Source organism: Mastigoproctus giganteus, chromosome 13 (assembly GCF_048544385.1).
Source record: "Mastigoproctus giganteus isolate SK-2022 chromosome 13, ASM4854438v1, whole genome shotgun sequence".
Classification (NCBI taxonomy): domain Eukaryota; kingdom Metazoa; phylum Arthropoda; class Arachnida; order Uropygi; family Thelyphonidae; genus Mastigoproctus; species Mastigoproctus giganteus.
The window spans coordinates 166,906,023-166,922,363 of record NC_143587.1 but is presented as its reverse complement, the minus strand read 5'-3'; the positions used below and the strand labels follow the sequence as shown (position 1 = coordinate 166,922,363).

The 16,341-nt window shown below is 36.7% G+C and overlaps 1 protein-coding gene across 1 annotated transcript in view; it reads left to right on the top strand.

Annotated features, from left to right (window-relative positions):
• Window positions 1-4,515, top strand: part of LOC150076580 (ninjurin-2-like) — a 62,782-nt gene extending 58,267 nt beyond the window's left edge. Inside the window, exon 3 of the mRNA XM_090387137.1 lies at window positions 3,225-4,515. Within this exon, the coding sequence (XP_090243263.1) occupies window positions 3,225-3,383 (159 nt within the window). The 3' untranslated portion in view covers window positions 3,384-4,515. The remainder of the gene's footprint in view (window positions 1-3,224) is intronic.
• Window positions 4,516-16,341: the final 11,826 nt, after the last annotated feature.

Genomic DNA, 16,341 nt, shown 5'->3' with positions numbered 1-16,341 from the left:
ACACTATATTAAAATTTTGCTAATCACATCATTCTTCTTTTCGGGACTGTCTTAACATATGTTGGAGGAGAATGTCATGTGAATGGATGTCTTGGGATAGTTTGCCCTGTGAGTTCTGCTTTTCCTTTCAGAACTCTTATGATTCATTTTGGTCTTTATTTCGCGGTACTTCTACTCTAGAATGGATGAATGTGTTAGTGGCTTCCAGGATAAATCTCCTAAACACATTATTCTTAACAAATACATTTTCTGTTTATACTCTACTCATAGGGTCAGAGGAGTTCAAGGCAGAGAGAATATTTAGCAATCAGTGTTGAACTGCTGTCAACTTAAACGCGTGTACTTCTGTACCCTCGCGTCTCTACGGCGGCATCCACATCATATGGCTGTTTAACAGAGGCTCAATACAAACGTACTGAACTCCATATCTACTAGAGAGGAACCATGACTACTATGAGGCATGGGGATGAAATCACTCTTCTTTCAGACTTTCTGGAGTGTAGTAGATATGCAGTTCGTACTAATGGAAGTTGATATTCCCCTACAGAGGGGATGGAGAGACCTTTTCCTCAGAATGAAGATATTTCAAGAATGGCGCAGCCACCGATGTTTCCAGTTGCGCATATGTGGGATGTGATGTTCTCGGGAGACAAATTTAGAGTGACCCACCTCTCACAACCTTACATGAGTTATTAATTGCTCTGTTGATCAGCTCAACTCGACCAGTCTGCCTGACCAATCTCATTAACAGTACAAAATTCTTTCGTGAAAGTTGCCTGGCTATCTCGGTTAATGACAACCCTATCAAAGACTACAGCTTTCTCTACTGAATACTTCTTTTCAGATACGCACGAGTCGAACTTCATTTAATTGTACCATCCATCAGTTTTCATGTAATTTGGGTCCCCTTTTAAAACGATTATTTGTCGTCAATTTAAATGCGCTCTTTCATAAACTTCTAATTTAGTTTTCATTATAATACTGACACCTCATTACCTTAGTTTTAAAGGTTTTATTTAAGACTTATTTTAATCATGTATTTATTGTAGTAGGAATATTTACAAATTTATTATACTCAGTTTGGACTTGAATAAACTGCTTTATGTTTGAATAAATGCCGAAAGGGTAATACTCCAGAACACGGTGCCCCTTTGACAATTACGTCGAGAAGAAGAGGGGGAAAGCAGTGACGTACGGTTCGTAACTCCGCCCACTCACTGCGTTCCCCCTCTTATTCTCGACAACTGCACGTGGCGAATGTCACGCGACATAACAGTATGGCGGAACCGAAAAATAACGAAATTATCGGCAACAGTAATTTTTTCGGAGCAGCAGCCAAAATGATTGTAAATTAAACACACTAATTTCGTTGTTCAAAACGAAAAAAAAAATAATGAGACTCAGCAAACGACCAATTTTTGACAAATAACTGGCGAAGTCCCACAAAAAGGTAACCTACCATTTTTAATTAAACACAAACGAAAGACAATTAAAAACGTAATTCCCAATATACATTTTTTTTTTTTTTTCGTCCAACGACTGGTTTTTGCTTGAATCCTTCCCGAAGTCGCATGAAAACCTAACCTTTTCTGGCTAAACAGAAACGAAAGTCAATTAATACGTGCAACGAACAATAAAATTGTTCTTTGCATAAGCACAAAACGGCAACGTAGAATTTTTTCTTTTTAAAAAAAAAACGCAACGGACACAATACTACGTTAATAATACGTGAAAATAACACAGAAATACAAGACAAACTAAACTCACCTCACAGCAGCAAAAAACAAAGAAACAGTTTACCAGCAGGATGGAACGGGATAACGACAAACTGAAAACCACGAGGCAATAACCAGAAAAGCAAGAAGTAACAGCTCAGTACCGTACTCACTAAAAACCAACATTCAAAAGAAAGAATACGCAACGAATTTCGCATTTAGCGCTCCAGTGACGTCGTGTCACGTGACATCCACGTGAAACGAAGAGGGGACGCAGTCAGTAGGCGGGATCAAAACCTGTCAATCACTGCTTTCCCCCGTTCTGACAGCCAATTAAAAGGGGGCACCGTATATTGGAGTATGGCCGCCGAAAGAACTACACGATGTTAATTGGAATGCAATCTTCGTTAAATAAATAAATCAGGTAAAAGGGCGGAATATGTAACTTAGCGACCGTAACTTTTCCCATTCCGAAGGCGCATGTTTGGTGATATCAAATCTCTGTGATTGGACAGTTCGTTGATAATCAAACTCAGTCATGCATGTTTCTTATTCGTTGTTGCTGATCATGATTGGCAACCTAATGCAACCAAGTCATATTACACGCTTCAATAAATTTCCGTAACGTAATAAGTGGTTTTTTTTTTTTTTTTTTTTTTTTGGTAGTTGTTGGCGCATAGGCTTCTGTGGCCATAATGCACCTCCCAAGGTTTTTGCAGTGTACTTTGATCCAAGCCCGAGGCGGGAATCGAACCCGCGACCTTTGGGTTGCTAGGCAGGCACTTTACCCACCCGGCTAGCCCGGTCGGCTGTAATAAGTGTCGCATGTCATTCAATGGAAATAAGTTATGTAATCAGTAATGTTAACTACTAATGACCTACTATTTATAATCAATAACAAAGGCAGTATTACAGAAACGTATCCTAACTTTTTTTTTGGCACTTCCGTATTAGCGGTGATTCCACGTTTTAAAATCCAAAACTCTTAAATTTTAGGCAAGTAACCTTCTTTTATTTAGAAATAGGTACTTCGCAGTACTTAATATTTAAAAAAAATTATTAGGTTACCTAAAACAGTGCTGGCTTTTTAAAACTAAGCAATGTCATCAGATTAAATATGTTTAGTTTTAAAGTCTATATGCTGTGCAGTTCGACTGACGATAGCTACGAGTTCGGATTAGGAGCAACCAATGAGAAACGTGTGTCACCGAGTTCGCTTGTCGAAGCAGCCATCCTGTAATAGAGTAATTTCGATTGAAGTCGGCAACACGCTGTTCCAAGAAGTGAAAACTTTTGAGTCAATATGTTACACATGCCAATAAAAGTTTACTATACTGTGTCCATAACTGCTACTGCTAATATTTTAGGCGTGTATTGATTAGGAATCGACAATTACGTTTTATTAGAACTTCTTGGAAGCGTCTTTGAAATTGATTTTGAAATGAAGGTGCGCTGCAATTCACGTTAAAGCGTGTATTTAGTGAATAAATATCTCTCTTTTCTTTTCAGATCGTGATTGGCATTCTTCTTATCATCAACGTTCGCTACAACATCAATAAGACCCACCAGCAGTACAGGGCAGAGGTGATGAATAACTTAACAGTCATTGGGATCTTCCTGATCACTGTTGTGAACGTCTTAGCATCAGCTTTCAACGACTCCCCTTAAAGTGCTAAGGAACAACTAGACTTCGTCCATGGCATGCTGACAGAGCCGTCTTGGGTATGCTGTACTGTGATCAGTACTTTCTTTAAAAAAGTTCGTGGAATATCACTTGTGTGTGGTGTATAACTGATGTTTGTGATACAGTAAAGTTTTGTTTTTTCCCTGCACGAGAACACGGAAGACAAGAAATTTCATGTAACGAATGGAAAAGAATTAATATCCAATTTTGTGTGTCCTACGAAGTCACGGAACTCTTCGTCAGCAATTCGTAATTTATATGAGGAGTAGCCCATGCAAAGTAGCCGCTGAATTTCTTAATGATTAAAAACAAATTAAAATTAAATTGATTAAAATAATTTATATTCCACGCTTTTCCGTGAAAGAATACCTTCAAATTAGCCATTGTTAATTTAAAGAAACTTTGTAAGGTACATCAAAAGTCCAGTTACCAAATGAAGCTCACCCTGTTTAGTTTGCGTTATGTCCGATTTTATTATGTAAAGAGCACGTGGGTTCATAAAAGGGAAAACACTGGTAAGCAAAACAGAAGTTAGCAGTAAGACAAAAAATTGAAACGACTTATCTACTCACCCTCACACCCGAAATTACGATGGGAAGGAAAATAGCACGTAATATTACGCCGAACATCTCACAGCATTTATACCCATTACTCTGCATCATGAAAATTAACATGCCAGCATTGGCACAGACCATGAAGTGGGAAGACTAAGCTATTTTGTAATTAAATAATCGATTAGATGTATATTACTGGTCTCTACTTATGATGGGAATGTAAAATAAAGGTAATCATGGGGTAACAGGACTTTTGATATACCTTATACGTTGGTTTAATCATCCACAGAAATGTATGATTAAAACTTGCAGTAACTATTTTAAGAGATGCATTTTTCATTTTTGGGAAAATGTAACTCCGTCCATGATATTTTGATGCACCACTGGTGCCAAGTAACTCCTCGACAAAAAGAACCGTATGCTCTTCGGCTTATCAGTGAGATGTAAAGGGAGCGAATTTCCTTTCTTCGTGATGTGTAAGTTTTCAGCCACGTTCTTGTAAATATTTTATACTCTTATACACTAGAGTCCGAAACTTTTGAGCTTGCAGTGGTTTATGTAAAGGTGCAATAATTGTGACAATAAACCTTCATATTGAGAATATCGGCATTTCATATCATTCATCTCATATTCTTTTAAAAAATCAAATCTTCTGACTAGGGAAAAGCTTAAAATACACGTTTTAATGTGTATTTTAAGCTTTTTGAGAACATTTTTTTAAATGGAAACAATTTTTATCAGTAATAACAATCAATGATTAATTATATATTTATAATATACATAAAGATTCTTTAATGTTGTAGACGTGCGCAATTCCCATGACGGCCATTAAAGTTAAAGGTTTCTACCGGTTGTGGCTCATTATGCAAGTAACCGATAATCCGTTCAGAATAAACTGTTTTGCCTGAAAATGAGCAGTAAGGTCTATTTAAATATTAGTTAATAATTATACAAGTAATAATACCATTAAATGAAAGCTTAATTTAAATTTAAAGTTATTTAAATAAAAATAGAATTTAAAAAACGCATTAGATTTGATGCAGGTCCTTCGATTACGGTCTATTCCTCAAGATCAAGGAACTGTGGAAAAGATTCTGTCTTTAGAAGCGTTGAGTACCTGTGACCCAAAGTCATACAGCTTGCCTTCAGCAGACAGTTAAATTGCATTCAAAAAATTACCCGAAGGTTGGGAAGTAGTCTTATGACTGCTTCCCATATTATCATCGATTTAATTTAGGTGATACACAAACGGTGGAATTTGATTTACTTTGTGTGCACCCACGGAAAGCCTGAAATCATTTATTATTCTTTGCACAAGAACGCTTACTAAGATATTCTATTTATAATATTAAGGTGGGAATTGCAGCAAATTTTTCTGGTATAAGAAGAGTACGCAACTTCCCTTATGAAGCACTAGTCACTAGAATGCCCCTACTCTATAATTTTAAGAGTAAAAATTCCATATCCCCAACCATTAAGCATATAAAATAAAACTCGTCTGTTTCCTGGTATCCCACAATTAATTACACCGATGGTGCGCGAGGCATATTATCTTCAAAACACTAAAATATTAGCCTAATTGAAATAATACAAGGTACAATGCTTGAAAACGCTGCTATAAAGATTAGTCTAATACTCATACCTTCATTCCACAGCATTCTGTTTCACTACTGTATTCAGATTATCCAAAATATCTACGAAATAAGTTCATACAGCAAGTAGCTGGAAGTCATCCAAGGTAAGTCTAAACAGACACCTTCACAATTCATCAAAAAATTCCGAGGATTACTCTTGTTCAATTATGTGTAGTCTTTTCAAAAGCACTCTTATACACTAGAAATAAAACCATAAAGCAAATAAAATGTACGCCGGAATAGCTGGAAAACACCTCATAAAGCAGAAAAATCTCTAAAGAAATCGACAACAGAACATAAAAATCCTCTTCACAGTATAATGTAGAACTTGCAAAAGTAGAGAGTACTTCGAAATTTCACCGGAGTGAAAGATAGTTGCATTATCAAACTTTTTGCATTTAGTTCACACCCGCCAATCAGACTTCTGTTAGCATCGAATAAACGTCGTAAATTAATGCCACCTTAAAAAGTAAACCGAAATTTTTCTTTTTAATATAAAAATATTATTCATAAATGCTAATTATCTCAAAATTAAAATTGCATCGTTCTACAATTTTGAATTTAGTGAGATGTAGTTGAGAGTGGTCCACGCGATTCAGTTTTGAGCGCATAAAATTTCATTTTAAACAATAAGGAAACTTTAGTTGAACTCAGGAGTAAGGTGGAATAAAATGTCGGGGCTACCCAGTTGGATTGCAACATTTAGAGTAAGTAACGAGCCAAGAAAACCCAACGCGTTACTTTATCGCGTCCATCAATTCATTTTTTTCTTGGATGTTTTTCATCCAGCGATAAAACTCGTCCATGGTCCAGAACCTTCGAGGAATAAAAAGAGAGATCCTCCCCCAGTGTTATAACCATATCTTCATGAATCGTCTTTAGCTTTAGTCCCCCCCCCCCAAATATTGATTGGTCGACTGCACGGTAATTGATTTTGTCAATCTTTCCCCCCTCATTCATATAACTCTGTTGACTTTCAGGACCTGTAATAAAAAAAAAAAATCTTGAAACTGATGAAAAGGGTTACTATTTGAAGTATTATACATTAAAGTACAGAAATTTTCAACACTGTACCACTACCCTTTCATAGTCGGGCCATGAACTTCGCAAATCCCGCTCTTATATTCATCCTTTATTTTGCAATATTTTTTTTTACCAATCTTTCATCACTCTGTAGTTCACATATTCAAAATAACATGTGGGATATTTTGTCACTATTATTGATCGAAGGGAGGGGCAGCGATCAACCTGACGGTTTCCTCGAAGAACGCAACTGAGTTCTTCTAGGAAACTGCCATTAAAGAGACAATCCCCCTTCTTCGGTTAAAAGATAGTAACGGAGTCTCCTGTTTGCTCAGTAATTTTTACAAAGTTTGAAAAATAGAGGCAATTGGAATATGTCGAAGAATAGTCAAAGAATTTTCCGTTCATTTACGAGCTTCGATTAATTAGGAAATCCGTTTTGATGCTGATTACAGATGACAAATATCCTGATGAAAGAGTAGTCAAATCCGAAGTAGACTACCTCAGAGAATCCATGCCACTGCTGTAATTTGGACAAAGGGTGCCTCTACTAGACATTGAATAAAGGTTTCTAATTTTTTGGTCACTGAATGTACAACATAAATGAGACATAAATATTCTTACTTAAGTACTGTGTGTATAAATGTACGGTACAGAGAAAATGCGGAGGCGAACAGTTCACTACAATACAGGTCAAATTATTTATTAGGAAAAGTTTAAATAATATTTCTAGTCAATTATCTTTACTAATTTTATCCCGGTTTGTATATATACCACAGTAATAGCGGACAATTTATCGATTTTAAACAAATATAATAATAAATATAAAGAGTTTTTAAAAAAAGAAGAAGGAAAACTTGATGCTTAAGAGTAATTAAAGTAGCCGAAAGTGTCCTTGAAACCTACCTAGCAAAAATCCAAATTAAAAAAAAATAGAAAAACATGTTTTGCTGCATTCCATAATAAACGATTCACTACGTCCATGTTTCGAAATTAAAAGTAAAATGTATTTATAAACTTGTGCTCTTAATGTATGAAGTGTTGACGCCCCAAAGTAGCATTTCCCAACTTGTGGTGGACGTCTTCTGGTGAAATATTCGGGATGAATTTAAATTTTTGATCGTATGAAACATAAAATCAAATACAATAAGTAACTTATATATAAATTCATTTTATGATTTGTATATGGAAAATTGAATGAGTAAATAAAATATAACGTTTATTTATGGGCGCATACTTTTTTTGCAATTAAATATCAGCCGCGTTAGATTTTTTTTATTTCTTAAAGTAATTGAATTTTATTTTCTCTTCCTGTGATTAATAGAAGCAAAAAAGTGAATAATAATAATAATAATTATTATTATTATTATTATTATTATAAGAGGAAGGCGGCCTGATAGACCTGATTGAGCAACAGAAGACAGAAATAGTTAACCTTAAGGATTACTTCCAGAAACACAGCAGCACTCCTGCAGGCCATAAGGAAGATTGAAAAGTGGTATACCCCACTCAACCTAATGTGGATATGTGTTGTGTCTTACGCAAGGGGGCCCCTAAACGTTAGTTTATCTCCGCCATGGTTCTCTGTGATGATATACAAGACTCTATACAATGGCCAGAAATGTTTGCGTAGTGTGTGTGTGTATATGTGTGTTGTTTAGCTGTTTTTGGCCGCTTTGCTACCAGGAAGCAGCGATCACCGGAAAGGCTGCTTCCCAGTACCCGTCCAAGCCACGAGGAGGCGGGCCCAATTATACACATACTAAACTAAATGTGATATTTCAAGCACCCATAGGAATAAGCGCAAGTCTTATAGGTGCAGCAATCTCCTATAATCACGTACGGTGGTGAATACCACAAAGAATCCAGAAAGTGTAATAGCAGTGGATACCAGCAGTTCCCGTACCCAGGAAGCCCAAATCTGGGTACAGTTGTTGTTATTTGGTTTTTAGGAGCATTAGCAACTTAGGCCATATTGCTCCGGGAATATGCGGTGGTAATTCCCTAACCTTTCCGCATCCTCCGTATTTGGTGGTCACAGGCTCGAACCTCGATCTAATCAAGAAGCGTGTGCTACCACTGCTGCTCCTGCCCACCTGGCTACGGAGGCGCCCTGGGTACAAGCAGTTTAAAATCCCGTCTCTAATAAACTGGAGACCAACGAATCCTGCCCCTAAGGGGCTAGCAAAAAATAAATAAAAATTGGACAAAATATTATTACGTTTCAAAAAATAAAAATATATAAATAAAATAAAATAAATAAAGAAAAAAATAAATTAATTAGATAAAATGTTCAAATAATAATTATTATTAAAAAAAAAAGAAAATATGTAGCTTTGTTGAGTATAGAAGTCAGCTCAGCAATCCACGTCGTCTGTTGAAAACATGTGTGGCAAATTCCTGTAGAACTGATAAGGCATTTTGATTTTCAATAAGATATCTTTCATTTCTAGGAGAGAAATTATGCACCGTACTAGATAATGTTTGTCTTAAATCTTGGTAAACTGGGCAGAAGAATAAGACATGACTCCAGTCTTCAGAGGCTCCGCAGAAACAGGTATCTGTCGTGGATAGATGGAATTGAAGAAGACGAGCGTTCAAAGAACCGTGACCAGTTAGAATGTATAATGTAACAAGGCTTGGATAGAACCAAAACTGATCACTTTTTGAGATAGTGAATTTAACATCGGGTATAAAACCTCTGGTCACTGCTCCTTTGGTCGAGAAATTCCATCTCACTTGCCATCTTTTATGAAGCTCAGTTCAACATTTCGCTTTTTCATTCTTTGGTTCGGCAGTGGAATCATAGGTCAAATCGGAAAAGGTTAGAGGATGTCTTTTACGAATATAGTAAACAAAGCCTATGTACGTAAGATACAGATACAGAGGTAACAAGCCTAAAATGCCTTGCAAAGATGCAGTTGAAACTGTTCTAAATGTTATCAGGAGAGCTAGCAAAAAGGTCCGTTGGACACTCTAGTTTGGTTTGAACTGTAATAAGTTTGGTTCTGTGAAACCATATATATGCTGGCTGCATATATAACGATTGGAATAAACACTGTGTAGTATAGAATTCCGAGGGTTCCCTTTTTTAAACCCCAGTCCTGCTGAGAGATTTTGAATAATATGGCCGTAAAAGTTTTCACTTTTTTGGAAAGTTTCTGAATGTGTGGTAAGAATAACAATTTTTCATCAAAAATAATACCAAGATGCTTATGAGCGGCAACAAGTGGCAGAGATACTCCATTAAATTTGACAACCGGAGGTCTATTATGGTCTAGTTTTCCGTGAAATATCATCATCTTGGTTTTAGATGGTAACACTCTTAATTTATTTTTCAGAATCCAATCCAGCAAGTTATCGAGTACAGAGTTAGCCTGTTGTTCCAATTGGGACCTGGAGTTTCCATGTACTAAGATGGAGAGATCGGCAAAGGCAATCATTTGCACATCGGCCGTGTTGTAGGGAGAAGACAGCCAATCATCAAGGACGAGGTTCCACACAAAGAGGGCCAAGAATGTAACCCTGGGGACACCCTCGAGAAACAGCTTTGGATACCGACTGATGTTTGGTTTGGATGTAGACGGTACGTTCAGCAAAGTAACTTTTGAACAAAAGGAAGAGATGTCTAAAACACCGAGCGATTCTAAGGCGCCGAAAGACACTCTCCCACCAAACATTGTCGAAGGCGCCTTCAAAATCAATAAAAACTGAAAGTGCATATTTGTAAGTAGCGCTATCAGTTAACTTTTTCAATTCAAAAAGCGCATCTTCACAACTATAACCAGGCTTAAATCCATACTGAAGAGAGGAAGATAGATTACTTTCCAAAAGAAGTAGATTACATCTGTATGCCATGAGCTTTTCTAGTAACTTGCCTAAGTGGGATAATAAAGCGATAGGCCTGTATGATTTAGGGATTATTCTAATGAGAGCAGACTTCCTAATACCTGATGTAAGGTGTGTTGAGGGTCTAACGGCTCCTGGGATTTCCCCAATCTCCGCGTATTTTCTATGTTTCCGGCAAGCTTGAAATTTTTTTAAAAAAATGTATAGTTCATGTGCTATGTGGTGTGTTGTGCCCTTTGTTCATCCGGCCTATTAGCCGCCAGGCCCCTAGACGGACCTGACGTTTCCACACCCTGTCACGTGGCGGCTGGCTGGGTGTACCCAGTGAGGCTATTTTACTCTGGCAGGTCCTGCCACTTACTTACCTGAGATTTCAGTGGCTAGGACCTAAAAAAAAAAAAAAAAAAAAAAATAATAATATATATATATTTATATATAAAAAATAAAATAAATTGGAGAAATCGCGAGCGTAGTTTAGTTAGTTAAGGTTCTTTTAAACATCGTTTGGGGTTTACACTGAAAGTCTGTAAAAAGGTGGGGCATAAATTTTGGTGTGTCTTAAATTTTGATGTTGTGCTGATCGCTATGTAAGATGACAGTTTTGGGTGGGGAGGCAGAAGACTGGGGGAAAATAGGAAGCAAAGGGGTCGATAGAGAAGACGACCCCCGTTTTTCAGAGGAGAATGCCCATGCCCCACCAGAGGGAAAGGAGGGTGGCAAGGGGGGAAGAGGGTTCTCCCCCCTTGCGAGGAAATAGGGTTTAAAGAGGATCCTGCAGGTGCAGGATCTGAGAGCCAGATGGCGCTCTACTCTAGTTCTGGGACGCTTCAGTGTTGGTCTCTTTCAAGAAATTCGTCAGTGTCATGAGAATTTGTCTTGTCTGGCGTAGTTTTTTTTCAAGAAAGTTGTTTTCTCCTTTTCCTGTGAGCAACTTTGATTAGTCTTTTAGGCACTAATGGTGCATTTTTCTGTACTGTTGAATTCTCTTCTTTGATTCTGGTTTGTTTCAGTTTCTCCCTTGTTCTGGTTCATCCATTCCTTCTAAGTTTAGACTTTTTTATTGAGTGTTGTTGTCTTCCTGCTGGATAGGTTGTAGTGCGATAATTGTTTTCCTTCTTGTAAATAGTTGAATTGCAAAGCTGGTGAACGCTACAAACTCTTCTTGTGTATTCAGGAGTCGGGATTCTTGGCTAATTGGATTGTACTGGATGTTTGTAATGAGGCTCGCTCTTATGTCGTCATAATTTTGACATTCATGCATGACATGAGTCCATGATTCGGGTTTTCCGCAAGTACAATTTCTATCTTCTGTTATGCCTAGCATGTTTAGTTTTTCCTTAAACGGGCCATGGCCCGTTAGTAGATATGTAGTGTTAAGGCCCGAGAAGTACCACGGTGGGGCTTTCGGGTACATTTTTGTCACAGGTGGAAGAAATTTATGGGTTATTGCTCCTTTGGTGGTTTCATTCCATCTTCCTTGCCAGGTTTCTGTTAGGAATTCATCTATCCTTTTTTGTTCCCTCTTCCAGCCACTTGTCACATGAAGAGTTATGCTACAGGTTGTAATTGGGGTCGCTTTTTTGTGATAGTACATTAGTCATCAAGCAGACAACGTGCAACATGATGTGTCTCCGGTTCAAGCCCTGCTAATTAACCAACTTGTGAACAAGAATACAGTTCAGCGTGCAGTTAACCAATTAGGCCCTGATAGTAGTGAAGGTCCTGACCGCATCCCTGGTTTCATTATTAGATTGTCCAGCGTATACATCATTGATTCGTTAGTGCATATCATTTCCAGATGCATTTCCAAGCCATTCCTTCCAAGACAATGGAAAACTTTCGGGATTACGCTGATTCCTAAAAAATCTTGCAGTAATAACCATCCCAGCCATCGACCAATTGCTGTTTCGTCAATAATTACTAAAATTATTGAAAAAATCATGCTTCCATATCTTCAACATGCAATCTTCGCTAATGCACTTGTCAACATGCATTTTGGTCCTAGAGGGCGCTCCACAACAACAAGCCTAGCTGGCACCATTGTGCGCATCCAAACTGCGTTCCAAGAGAAGGCACAATGCAATGTGTTTTACTTTGACATCAAAGGTGCTTTCGACAACATAGATCCCAAAAAAGCTTTTGAAATACTAAAAAACTCATTTTCTCGTTGACACAGTGATTATTTCCTCTTTTCAATACAGAATAAATCGCAGACTTCTCCTCTTCCCCACTAGTACTGACAATATTCTCGTCCCAACCTCAACAGGCATTCCTCAAGGAGCCGTTCTCTCCAGTACTATATTTTCAGCATTTCTTCAACCACTTCTACAAGAAAATAAAAATCTACTTGCATATGCCGATGATTTAAAGTTATTTATAATCTCCAAAGCCAGTGATGATATTCGCGAAGTTATCAATGATGCGAATTCACAGGTTTGTGAAATCATCAAGTATCTGAAAGATCTCAATCTATAAATGCAAGCAAATCTGCTCAAATTACTTATTCCCTTCAGAAACAACCCAACCACATAGAAATAAAAATTGCAGATGTCCCAATCCCAAAGTTGTTTTTATCAAAAACAACTCCAAGATCTCACAAAGATATTGGAGTTGTTTTTGATAAAAATCTCTCCTTTAATGCCCGCTATTTATATGTTGCTCAAAAAAATCAAAAAGCAAAATGGTTAATCAAACAAGAAACAGCAGCGATTCAAGACAGAAAAACAGTCATTAAGCATGTTCAAAGATGCATCTTTCCCATTTTGTCCTATGCTTCCGAAATCTGGTCTGGTTCTCCTCAAGTAACCGTCAAGAAAATTCTTGCCCTAGCATATTGGGTTCTTAGATGGCTGAATAGTAAGCTTCGTTTTCCTCATACATTATCAAGGCAACAGTTTTATGAAAACTTAAAAACAAAGCCTCTGCAATAGGTGATCAACGAGTCTGGAGTCATGCTTCTTGCAAAGTTAATCACTTCTGCATGCTATTCACCAAACTTAAATTTCTTGAATTTTTCCTCAACAGGAAAAATTCAAGAAACCAGAAACTTAATCCAACCTCTAGAGGCTCAAACAAATGGACAGAATGTTCCCCAATGCATCCCTTCACCTCATAAATCATCCCAACATTGATTGCAACAGGTTAATCAACTCCGAAGCCTACAGGAGTCAGATCTCCGATAAAATGAAGAGAAATAAAAACAGCACCCTGCCTCCAACCCAGTAACTGGAACTGAAAGCTAAATGTCCTGTTCTGAAAATTCTTTTTTTCAGAACAGGACATTTGGCTCGGAATTATACATAAGTATAATTCCGAGTAATTTTTAATGTTTATATGAAATCTGCTATGTATTCGATTATTTTATGTTATTTCCTTTGTATTATTATCTGCCACTAGCCATATATTATTATCTGCCACTAGCCATAAATTGGCTTGCTGTATTTGCAATAAATGAATATTTATTTATTGATCAATAATTCATGATTTAGTAAACTGATAACAAAAACGAGCAAAAACAACGAATTTTGTGAGCAAACCGAGTTGTTTTATTTTTTTTCCATTTCTGTGCACCCACTTATATTGCTTATTCATTCTCCCAATCAGTGCACAGCAAGAAATATACAGCGCTTCAGCTACAATATATGGATAACCTATATGTGATGTATGAAAAATAAAGATATATTTGCCGGATTTCTATTGGTCTAATTTTAATGTAATTAGAAAGTTCCAGAAGTCTTTATAAAAGAACAAAATGTAAAATTTTATGGAAATCCATTCATTGGGATTCAAATTTAATACCTTTCACTATACCCCGTCTGAATTCTCGTTATAAAATTAATTTCTCACTGCCTGTTCCTCGTAAAAAAAGTCCTCTGTTCCGTTTCCTTCAGGTAATAAATTATTGATTTTACTCTTAATCCATCTATCTATAAGAATTTACTCCTTACTCTGTTTTCTTAATGTAAATTTTGTATATATTTTAATTCTAGTTCTGTATTGATTATTACTGTTTTGTATTTTCTGTAACTCCTAGCGTTCTCACCTTTATTTAGGGTTTGTGTGCCCTGTGTGTGAGAAACGTGTATATAAATAAATAAATATAGGAGTATAAACAGAACATATTTATTGATTTATTTGTTTACAAGATTTAAGCAAGTAGCAACAACTGTTTGTTTAAAAACTGATTTTGAAAAAAATTTCTCTTGTAATTTAGTTTCACCAAGATGGTTAGGCCTAACTTACACTAAACTTTTATCGCAATACGATCTTCGTGCGTTCCTTTGGCTGAATTCTAATGTATTAATTTAAAATATTCAGGTTTATGATTTTTAAAAATTCGCAGTAATGCGTTTGTTCTCATTGTGTCTCTCTCTCTCTCTCTGAAATAATACACTGAAATCTAGGGAGGCACTTTTCCGAAACAGATTGCAATTTGTAAGGAACGATTGTCCCTGAAAATTTCGCCTTTATGTTTCATCTATTTAAGCGTGTAATTAAAATGGACGCTAAAAAAAAAAAAAACCGGAAGCTATTAGCTGGAAACGCGTGACCATAAAAAAAATATATATATGTATATCGAGGTATTAATTCACGATTTCATCGCCTTCTATTTGTAAACATCCCGTGGACAGCGTTCAAACTGTGCTTCGGTCACATCAGATTGAAAAACATGTTTAAAAATAAATAAATTAATAAAAGTAATGAATGCTGATCAGCAGAAGATGTTTATTGATAAGTTCATTCAATAAAGTGATCTTTCTAAATTATGTGTAGCAAATTAATGAGAATTTCCCCGCATCTCTCTCTCATTAAAGTGCACGAATTAGTGATGGGCATACATTCCAATGATTCTTTCGATTATGGACACATCATTCGAATGATAGAATCGAATTATTTCGTTCCATTATTTGATTTGATTGTATAATCAAATGAAACATTCGAATGCTATTCGCATAATCGAATGATTTACGAGTAATCAGAATCGAAATAATCGATTATGCGAATGGTCTGCGGCGATTCATCCGTTACCGGTCCGCGGGGATTTTACAAAAGTATTGGTCCGCGACGGATTGTAAATAAAAGAAACTCGTCCTTCACAGATCGTTTGAGAAGCACTGGTCATCGGTGTTTCTTGACTCGTGGTCCACCTGACTTAATAAAATAGTTTTTTTTTTTTTTTTTAATTAGGCAACGATCCTATTAACATGGAAATACAGATATTCCTATCACAACTGGATTTATAATACACGTGTTAAGTACAAAATCTAAAAAAACAAATAAGTATATTTCCTGTTTATACTCTGCGATAACCAAGCCAGGAAGACAGAAATACAAGTACATTTTATACCATGTTTAGTAGTCACGCGAGCTCGAAAGACTACTCGAAAGGTCATTCAAAGCGTATGCACTTTATACCACTCGGCTACGGAGATCTTATACTGAGTGACGGCCATACTTCGCCGTCACTCTTATGCTCAGAGGAGTTCACAAGAGAGAATACAAGAAACAGCACCGTATTTAGCAATGATTCTTTCTTGAACGAAGGTCACTCAAAGTGCGTATAGTTATGCATCCTCGCGCCTATACATATCGCCACATTTAATAGAAAAAAAGAAAAACTAATAATATATCTGCACGTATGGTTTAATACTTTTCGGTCTTTGACCTCTATCTCAAATATAAAAATGGTCGGCATCCGAAAAAGGTTGGGAAATAATTACACAATCGACTTTCTCACTCTGATTCCAGAAACAATGCCTTAGTTACCGACGCCATCTATTGCTAGCAATCTGAACTTTCCTTGAATAAATATGAAATGTTGCGTACAACGCGTGTAATCGAGAAGTAGTGAAAAAAAAAAGAGCAGTGAAACTGCAAATTTT